The sequence below is a fragment of the Nematolebias whitei genome, chromosome 9 (assembly GCF_014905685.2).
Source record: "Nematolebias whitei isolate Nwh7 chromosome 9, NemWhi1, whole genome shotgun sequence".
Classification (NCBI taxonomy): Eukaryota; Metazoa; Chordata; class Actinopteri; order Cyprinodontiformes; family Rivulidae; genus Nematolebias; species Nematolebias whitei.
In genome coordinates this window covers 7902180-7912877 of record NC_056506.1, presented here as the reverse complement: position 1 = coordinate 7912877, position 10698 = coordinate 7902180, and the positions used below count along the sequence as shown (strand labels likewise).

The window sequence follows — 10698 nt, the reverse complement described above, 5'->3', positions numbered from 1 at the left end:
ACATGAGGTGCGAATGACAATAAAGAAACTCTGACTCTGACTCTGACTCTGAGACAATCGAAGATCGAGGAGCTGTTGTCGGTCATACACAAGCAGCGAGTTGATATCCCAGACAAAAAACGGAAAAAGCAGAAATAATCCAAACAGTATCGTCAGAGATAGATTGCAGGCCATGTACATGGGCGCCATCTTACCGGAAGACCCAATCTTGAACAAGAGACAGCGTCAGAAGCGTCTTGCCTGGGACTGCTGCTTAGTTGTCCAAAGTCATGTTCTCTGATAAAAGTAAATTTTACATTTTCTTTGGAAATCACTGTCCCAGAGTCTGGAGGAAGAGAGGCACAGAATCCCCGTTGCTTGAGGTCCAGTGTCAAGTTTCCACAGTCAGTGATGGTTTGGGGTGCCATGTCATCTGCTGGTGTTGGTCGACTGTTTCTGAGGTTCAAGGTCAACACAGCCGTCTACCAGGAAGTTTTAGAGCACTTCATGCTTCCTGCTGCTGACCAACTTTATGGAGATGCAGATTTCATTTTCTAACAGGACTTGGCACCTGCACACAGTGCCAAAGTTAGCAGTACCTGGTTTAAGGAGCATGGTATCCCTGTTCTTAATTGGCCAGTAAACTCATCTGACCTTAACCCCATAGAAAATCTATGGGGTATTGTGAAGAGGAAGATGCGATACACCAGACCCAACAATTCAGAAGATCTGAAGGCCATTATCAGAGCAACCTAGGCTCTCATGACACCTGAGCAGTGTCACAGACTGATTGACTCCATACCACGCCGCATTGCTGCAGTAATCCAGGCAAAAGGAGCTCAAACTAAGTATTGAGTGCTGTACATGCTCATACTTGTCATGTTCATACTTTTAAGTTGGCCAACATTTCTAAAAATCCTTTTTTTTTTTAATTGGGCTTAAGTAATATTCACATTGTTTGAGATATTGAATTTGGGTTTCAGTTTGGTTCAGTTTCAAGAAGGTCTTGGTTCGGTTAATTTTCGGTTTAAAAAAATGGCCATAATGAAGACTTACAAAACGTTTATTTTAAAAATATGCCAAGTAAATAATATGTTTGTATAAAAATAAATAAAAAGTGAGCCATTTGGATGATATCCTGATGCATGCTCAATAATCCAGGTAGAAAAATCCAAAAAAGTTCAATCAAAACAAAAAATAAAACAAAGCAAAAAAATATAGAAACTTTTCGTCTCTCATCCAAGAGACTTCCTCAGTCTGAGGTGCTGTTTTCAGCTCAGTCTCTTAAATAGCACCTTCTCAGAGTGGATCAACCAGTTTGCTGCTGACAACCAAAACCAGCTGATCACATGCTCAAGAACGACCATCAGCCTAACAATGGATCATTAGCACACTGATGGCTGTTTACTATTCACAGAGGGCTGAGTGATACTAGCAATCACAGCATTGTAAGAGGGGGACAGTTGAAACCGGAGGCCTCCACCCCTGTTTAATGATGGACGATTTCTTTTCACAAAGATGGCCTCCTTTACTCCTCTCTCAAACCATCGTTCCTCTCTGTCCAGGATGTGTCATTTGGATGATATTTTAAATAAACAGCACTTTACAATAAATAAACTATACTAAGACTAATAAAAATATTTTTAAATACAATAACTGTCAGAACCAGAACAATAAGCACCAACAGACCCATCCATCCATCCATTTTCTTTACCCGTTTATTCCATTTTGGGTCACGGGGGTCGCTGGTGCCCATGTCCAGCAATCACTGTGCGAGGGGCGGGGTACACCCTGGATGGGTCGCAAGTCCATCACAGGGCCACATAGAGACAAACGAGACAAACAACCATTCACTCTCTCACTCACACCTAAGGACAATTTAGAGTTACCAATCAGCCTAACATGCATGTTTTTGGTCTGTGGGAGGAAACCGGAGTACCCGGAGAAAACCCACGCATGCACGGAGAGAACATGCAAACTCCACCCAGAAAGGCCCCTGGACCGGGGTTTGAACCAAGGACCTGCTCGCTGAGAGGCAGCAGCTCTACCAGTTGCGCCACCGTGCTGCCCCACCAACAGACCGTTTACAATTTAAATGCCGTATTTTTCGGCCCATAAGTCGCAGTTTTGTGCATAATTTACATGCCCTGTGACTTATAGGCCGACGCGACATATATATGGATTTTTTTCCCCATATTTATAAACTATTTTTTGGCTGAGATATGACCATTTTCATTCATTCTGACTGAAATTTTTTAGCAGTACCACTTTCAGCCACTTGATGGCAGCAGAGTAGTAATAGTATTATGGCATGCTGTTGTATCATGTAATAAACAAACTTGGGTTTAATGACAAATTCAAAAGTTCAAGACAACATCAACTGGACTTTATTATATCCAACAATTTTCATTCAGGTCATCTGGACAGTTTCTTTTTTTGTGCTGAAACATTTCACCTTCCATTCAGAAGGCTTCATAAGTCAAGGAAACACACAAGACAAAACTGATTCTTCCCCCAACAGCTTACTCCAAAGTGGAACAAACCAGTTATGTTGGTGCTAAGATTGGTCTCTTTGGCACGCCCCCTCCTCCGGTGCCGGCCCTCTCCCTTGTCGACAGTCATGTCAAACTGGTTCAAAACCAACAAAGTCCATGCTCAATAATTCAGGTATACAATCCAACAATTTTCATTAAGGTCATCTGGACAATTTCTTTTTCTGCTGAAATGTTTCACCTTCCATCCAGAAGGCTTCATCAGTAAAGGAAACACACACACGGCTTTGGACTTTCACTTGGTCTTTTAACAAGAAAGCCATAATGTTCCCAAACAGAAGACCGCAATGAGATGCTAGGCTGCTAATGCTACGCGTACTGCAAGACTATAGCGCCATGCTGAAACACACTTAGGAACTTTAGTTCCGCGGCCCATAATCTCTTGTTAATAAACTTTAATGAGTAAAAAAATCGAAACGGTACGCACATGGACCGAACTGAACATGCTGTACCAAAACGGTTCGATACACCCACGTGTACCATTACACCACTAGAAATATATCAGTCTGTGTGTAAAGAATGAAAACTTTTGAATGGAATTACTGAAATAAATCAACTTTTTCATGATATTCTAATTTTATGACCAGCACCTGTAAATTTTGTCTTGATTTAAAACCTTACAACATGAAAGAATACAAATGGAGTCTTTTTTGTAGGTCTCCCTCATTTCTCTTCGGGGATTTTCCGCTGTTGGGGCAGAGACACTTTTATTGCTCTTAGAGGTCTGATGCTTATCACAGGAAGACACATTGAGGCTCGGTATGTATGGAGGTTTATTGCCAGGCTTAATCAAAATAATCAGATGATGTAATAAAACCCCACAATAACGAAGCTCTGAAATTAACCATTTTGTGTTTTGGTATCCATAGAAACATTATCCTGGCATTCGCAGGGACTCTGCGTCACGGTCTGATCCCCAACCTTTTGGGAGAGGGTCGTTGCGCCAGGTACAACTGCCGGGACGCCTTGTGGTGGTGGCTGCAGTGCATCCAGGTAGGCAAGAGACTCCTGCAGTAAAATTGACTGTACTTATGGTAAATGGACTACTTATATAGTGCATTTCTATCTTATTTCAAGATACTCAAAGCGCTTTACACTACAATCTGTGTCCTCATTTACCCATTCACACAGCACTCTACTAGATCTCTACAAAGCTAATTGAACAATCATTCTAAAGAGACTAATCAGTGCTTTAGATCACATTCATACACTGATGGGACACACATCAGAGGCTATGAGGGGTTCAGTGTCTTGCCCAGGGACACTTCGACATGTGACTGCTAGTGGATTCGAACCCCCAACTCTCGCATTGGAGGACGACTGCTCTAACCACTCAGCCACAGCCGCCCTAAAACAGAAAGGAGTTTGACCCTGGCTCCAGTTTGTGAGGTAATGAGTTGTTATATGAGTTGGGCGGCTATGGCTGGGTGGTTAGAGCAGTCGTCCTCCAATGCAAGAGTTGGGGATTCGAATCCACCAGCAGTCACATGCTGAAGTGTTCTTGGGCAAGACATTGAACCCTCATTGTAGGGCTGGGCCATATAATATCGTTCACGATAATACTGGTTAAAAAAAAGCTTGCCTGGGAAAATTAATTATATCATGATTAGAGATGCACCTATCTGATACCAATATCGGTATTGGTCCCGATATCGGAAAAAAACTTCTGGATCGGGTATCTGTGACAATATGACCGATCAATGACTGGGCAGATCTATTAAGTCTAATTCTGTTCTTTGCACTCTGAGTGTCGTCACGCGCTAGCGAACTCACTGCACAGATTGTTTTCAAAATGGAGCGAGCAAAAGGATCAGCCATCTGGAACTATTTCACACTACCTCAGCCAACACATTCGACAGCTACGTGCAATACGTGCAATACGTGCACAGCGACGATTTCTGGGGTTGTCACTAAAACTTCCAGTTATAACACTACCAACTTAATCAAGCATCTCCAGAGATTTCACCCTAAAGAGAACGCTGAGTTCGTTGAACGGAATTCAGCACTGTTTTTCTGATACTAAACCTCAGATATTGTTATCGGAAGTGGAAAAAGTGGATCAGTGCATCCCTAATCATGATATGCTAATTTCATGATGTAAATACATCAGTGATTCCCCTTATACAAGCGAGACGCCCCGCCCCGTTAACAGAACCGAGCACACCGAACTACCGAACCGCGCACTCACCCAACAACCTGTTGGTACTGGCCTAACGCTAATTAGCTGTGTGCAATACTGGCTAGCTAAAAAGCTAAAAGCAAACAATGTGCGGCTCAGCTGTGTCTCTCCACCCAGCTCTAAACTGTGGGTACAGACAGCTCAGCTGTCTCTCCTCCCCCCCCCCCTCCACCCCACTCTGGACTGCTGGTACAAACACACGCAATTCAGATGTGTCTCTTGAGTTCCACAGTCCATGGACCAAGAGCAGAGGCAGGTAATCAAAGACAGAGTAGTCAGAGAAATGGAATCATTCCTGCAGGAACAGAGGAAGCTGAAACACAACGCAAGCATCAGGGTCAGCTGAAGACACCTTGTCACAAGTTTTGGAAGTTATAGCTCATTTAAAGGCAATGTATTTTTTGTTGTATGTTACATTTATGCTCCACAGATCTTGAGCTACAATTTTTTTATTCTGGGAAACTGCACCTGCACTTTAGTTTTTTTGGTAGATGTTGTTGATTTATATTTTGTGCAGACTTTTTCCAATCTAAATTACAGAAGGATAAATTTTATTTTTTATTTTTATACTTTGAGACTGAATACTTAACTAAATAAAGCAATTTCAGTTAAATTAACCCTTGTTGTTTTTTTTTGTTTTTGTATAATGCTGCAAAGCAGTTAATTTTGTCAAATCAATAACTATGATTTCTGGGGTTTTTTTTTTTGGTTATATCACGAAATTTATCGTTATCATCAGACTGCTTTGAAATATCACAATATTATATTTGAGCAATATCGCCCACCCCTACCTCATTGCCGCCAATGTGTGTCCCATCAGTGTATGAATGTGATAAAGCTCTGATTAGTCTCATTAGAATGATTTGTTCAATTAGCTTTGTAGAGATCTAGTAGAGTGCTGTATGAATGGGTAAACAAGGCACAGATTGTAATGTAAAGCACTTTGAGTATCTTGATCAGATAGAAAGGCACTATATAAGTACAGTCCATTTATAGACTGACCCTTGATGATCCATGAACCAGAATAAGTATACAACTACAACTCCTAAGTGACCCAGTAAGTTTGGTCCAAGAAATCTGTAATGTGCAATTTATGTAATGCACATTGGTCAGAAACTTTTTCCCCGTTTAAAGACAAAATAATAAGAAATCTTTATTCTTGTAATTTCAGGAAACCTGAAATTAGATTATTTTAAAATTTACATCTCATAAGTCTCCTTCTAATTAGGACATTTTAAACTGTTGAACCTGTTGGCTATCAAAACCTTTAACTGTTAAAAATTTACAGTTCTTCTAAAATTCAGGAATCATGTCAAAATGTTATGCAGATACTGCTCCATAAAGGAGAGCATAGAGGTACAACCCATGAAATGTCATACCATGTACCAGGACATCACACTTCATGGTCCTGGTTCATGTCTTTGTGCTAATGATATGATGATGTGCTTGCACCTATATCATAGTCGTCCTATATCATCATAGCATTACAAATACCAACTGATGCATTACTAATTCTGAACTTGTGTTTTTCTCCCAGGACTACAGTAACCATGTCCCTAATGGACAAGAAATCCTTCGCTGCCCTGTCACACGCATGTACCCCACTGATGACTGTGATCCTTGCAAACCTGGAGAGGTGGTATGTACACTCACTGAAACATTATTCAAGTTTTCATCTCTTTTCTAACTTAATACTATCTGTTGTGGTAGAGACAACTGAATCATTCTTACTTCAGAGTTTGACGTCTGATCCTGTTCCACAACACAACTTTTATCTGTCATCAAAGCTTTGTACTTTACTCAGAGCATCTTACACTGCAGACTAGTGTTGCACATCTCTGTGATAGATGATTCGATACGCATCTAGATACAAAGGTTACGATTCGATTAAAAAAACGATACATTTCAAAAACAGAACAATTCGATACAATTCAATACAGTGTAAGAGTGATATGATTCAACTTCATACAATTCTACGGTGTAACATTTGTTGATGTTGACATAAATCTTTCATTATGAAACAAAAAGGGCCATTTTTATAAATGTGACATTCTTACAGTATTTTTAAATTTGCAAAAGTCCACATATATCTAAAAGTGTGCTGTAAGGCACTGGCAAAAAATAAAGTTAAAAGACAAACAGTAGAATCACATGTCAAATGTTTTTATTTTTAGACATGGACCTAAAAAAACTGCTCAGTGAACATTTCTTTGTTTGATGGGATCAATATAAAAATGAAAAAATGAAGAATAAATATAAAACACACGAATGAATACAGCAGCATGTAATAAAAACAGTGGGGGAAGGTAGTCTGAACAAAAGTAATGCCCTGCATTTCTACTTTCACATGTGTCAGGTTAAATCTGAAATCAAACACAGTGAAGTAGGTCACTTCCTTATGCTTGTGCTTAGTTTTCTATTTTTTTTATTCATCATAATCACTGTCCTAATCTTTTTTTTTGCGGTGGATTTTTCTTAAGGAAAATCAACTGATTCACATGTTTATGCTTGAGTAGACTGCATTTTGTGGAAACAGCATCTCCTGCGATGCTGAAAACTATTTCAGATGCCAAACTGGTGGCCAGTATGCAGAGATACCTTTTAGCCATAGATGACAGCAGTGGCAAGTCCTGTTGCTCTTTCCACCATAATAGTGTTGTTTTTTCAGGGGCAAAGGATCACGCTCTCTGTACCTCTTGACTTCTTCATTGGCGTGTTCCCTTACAGATCTAGCTCCCATCCTTACTTGAAAGTCTTCTCCCAACAGATGGTCATGGGCTGACATTTTCTTCTTTTACAAGCTTTCTCATCTGAAACAGAAAACGATTGCCATATATTATTATGTTTGCCATGAAGTTTTTTTTAATTGACTTTACCATTTTATGTATAAATCTTCATCTGATGTTCATAATTAATTTACAGTGCCTTTCGAAAGTATTCGGCCCCCTTGAACTTTTCAACATTTTGCCACATTTCAGGCTTCAAACATAAAGATATTAAATTTAAATTTTTTGTGAAGAATCAACAAGTGTGACACAATTGTGAAGTGGGGTGAACTTTATTGGATTTGTCAAACTTTTTTAACAAATAAAAAACTGAAAAGTGGGGCATGCAATATTATTCGGCCCCCTTCCGTTAATACTTTGTAGCGTTGCCTTTTGCTGCAGTTCCAGCTGCAAGTCTCTTGGGGTATGTCTCTATCAGTTTTGCACATGGAGACACTGAAATTCTTGCCCATTCTTCATTGCAAAACAGCTCGAGCTCAGTGAGGTTGGATGGAGAGCGTTTGTGAACAGCAGTCTTCAGCTCTTTCCACAGATTCTCAATTGGATTCAGGTCTGGACTTTGACTTGGTCATTCCAACACCTGGATACATTTATTTGTGAACCATTCCATTGTAGATTTGGCTTTATGTTTTGGATCATTGTCTTGTTGGAAGATAAATCTCCGTCCCAGTCTCTGGTCTCTTGCAGACTCAAACAGGTTTTCTTCCAGAATGGTCCTGTATTTGGCCCCATCCATCTTCCCATCAATTCTGGCCATCTTCCCTGTCCCTGCTGACGAAAAGCAGGCCCAAACCATGATGCTGCCGCCACCATGTTTGACAGTGGGGATGGTGTGTTCAGGGTGATGAGCTGTGTTGCTTTTACGCCAAACATATCATTTTGCATTGTGGCCAAACAGTTGGATTTTGGTTTCATCTGAGCAGAGCACCTTCTTCCACATGTTTGGTGTCTCCCAGGTGCTTGTGACAAACTTTAAACAACACTTTTTATGGATATCTTTGAGAAATGGCTTTCTTCTTGCCACTCTTCCATAAAGGCCAGATTTGTGCAGTGTACGACTGAATGTTGTCCTATGGACAGACTCTCCCACCTCAGCTGTAGATCTCTGCAGTTCATCCAGTGTGATCATGAGCCTCTTGCTGCATCTCTGATCAGTCTTCTCCTTGTTTGAGATGAAAGTTTAGAGGGACGGCCGGGTCTTGGTAGATTTGCAGTGGTCTGATATGCCTTCCATTTCAATATGATTGCTTGCACAGTGCTCCTTGGGATGTTTAAAGCTTGGGAAATCTTTTTGTATCCAAATCCAGCTTTAAACTTGTCCAAAACAGTATCTCAGACCTGCCTGGTGTGTTCCTTGGTCTTCATGATGCTCTCTGCGCTTTGAATAGAACCCTGAGACTATCACAGAGCAGATGCATTTATACGGAGACTTGATTACACACAGGTGGGTTCTATTTATCATCATCAGTCATTTGGGACAACATTGGATCATTCATAGATCCTCACTGAACTTCTGGAGTGAGTTTGCTGCACTGAAAGTAAAGGGGCCGAATAATATTGCACACCCCACTTTTCAGTTGTTTATTTGTTAAAAAAGTTTGACACATCCAATAAATTTCATTCCACTTCACGATTGTGTCCCACTTGTTGTTGATTCTTCACAAAAAATGTAAATTTTATATCTTTATGTTTGAAGCCTGAAATGTGGCAAAACGTTGAAAAGTTCAAGTGCGCCGAATACTTTCGCAAGGCACTGTATACAGGTCCTTCTCAAAAAATTAGTATATTGTGATAAAGGTCATTATTTTCCATAATGTAATGATAAAAATGAAACTTTCATATATTTCAGATTCATTGCACACCAACTGAAATATTTCAGGTCTTTAATTGTTTTAATACTGATGATTATGGCATACAGCTCATAAAAACCCAAAATGCCTGTCCCAAAAAAATTAGCATATTTCATCCCACCAATGAAAGACAAGTGTTTTTAATACAAAAAACGCCAACCTTCAAATAACCATGTTCAGTTATGCACTCAATACTTGGTCGGGAATCCTTTTGCACGAATGACTGCTTCAATGCGGCGTGGCAAGGAGGCAATCAGCCTGTGGCACTGTTGAGGTGTTATGGAGGCCCAGGATGCTTCGACCCTGTCCTTGATAAAACACAGTGGACCAACACCAGCAGATGACATGACACCCCAGTGACTCTGGAAACTTGACAATGGACCTCAAACAATGTGAATTATGTGTCTCCTCTCTTCCTCCAGACCCTGAGACCTTGATTTCCAAAGGAAATGCAAAATTTACTGTAATCATAGAACATAACTTTGGACCACTCAGCAGCAGTCCCAGGCGAGATGCTTCTGACGCAGTCTCTTGTTCAAGAGTGGCTTGACCTGGGGAATGCGGCACCTGTAGCCCATTTCCTGCACACGCTTGTGCACGGTGGCTCTGGATGTTTCTACTCCAGACTCAGTCCACTGCTTCCGCAGGTCCCCCAAGGTCTGGAATCGGCCCTTCTCCACAATCCTCCTCAGGGTCCGGTCACCTCTTCTCGTTGTGCAGCGTTTTCTGCCACACTTTTCCCTTCCCACAGACTTCCCACTGAGGTGCCTTGATACAGCACTCTGGGAACAGCCTATTCGTTCAGCAATTTCTTTCTGTGTCTTACCCTCTTGCTTGAGGGTGTCAATGATGGCCTTCTGGACAGCAGTCAGGTCGGCAGTCTTACCCATGATTGTGGTTTTGAGTAATGAACAAGGCTGGGAGTTTTTAAAAGCCTCAGGAATCTTTTGCAGGTGTTTAGAGTTACGTCGTTGATTCAGATGGTTAGGTTAATAGCTTGTTTAGAGAACCTTTTCTTGATATGCTAATTTTTTGGGAAAGGCATTTTGGGTTTTCATGAGCTGTATGCCATAATCATCAGTATTAAAATAATTAAAGACCTGAAATATTTCAGTGAGTGTGCAATGAATCTGAAATATATGAAAGTTTCATTTTTATCATTACATTATGGAAAATAATGACCTTTATCACAATATGCTAAGTTTTTTGAGAAAGACCTGTAAATGTATATATGTATATATATATATGTATATATGTATGTATATATATATGTATGTGTATATGTATATATGTATGTATATATATGTCAGAGTCAGAGTCAGAGTTTCTTTATTGTCATTCGCACCTCATGT

The 10698-nt window shown here is 40.4% G+C and overlaps 1 protein-coding gene across 1 annotated transcript in view; it reads left to right on the top strand.

Annotated features, from left to right (window-relative positions):
- Positions 1 to 10698, top strand: part of agla (amylo-alpha-1, 6-glucosidase, 4-alpha-glucanotransferase a) — a 355602-nt gene that overhangs the window by 254488 nt on the left and 90416 nt on the right. Inside the window, exons 22-24 of the mRNA XM_037681985.1 lie at positions 3188 to 3290; positions 3401 to 3524; positions 6248 to 6349. Of these exons, the coding sequence (XP_037537913.1) occupies positions 3188 to 3290; positions 3401 to 3524; positions 6248 to 6349 (329 nt within the window). The remainder of the gene's footprint in view (positions 1 to 3187; positions 3291 to 3400; positions 3525 to 6247; positions 6350 to 10698) is intronic.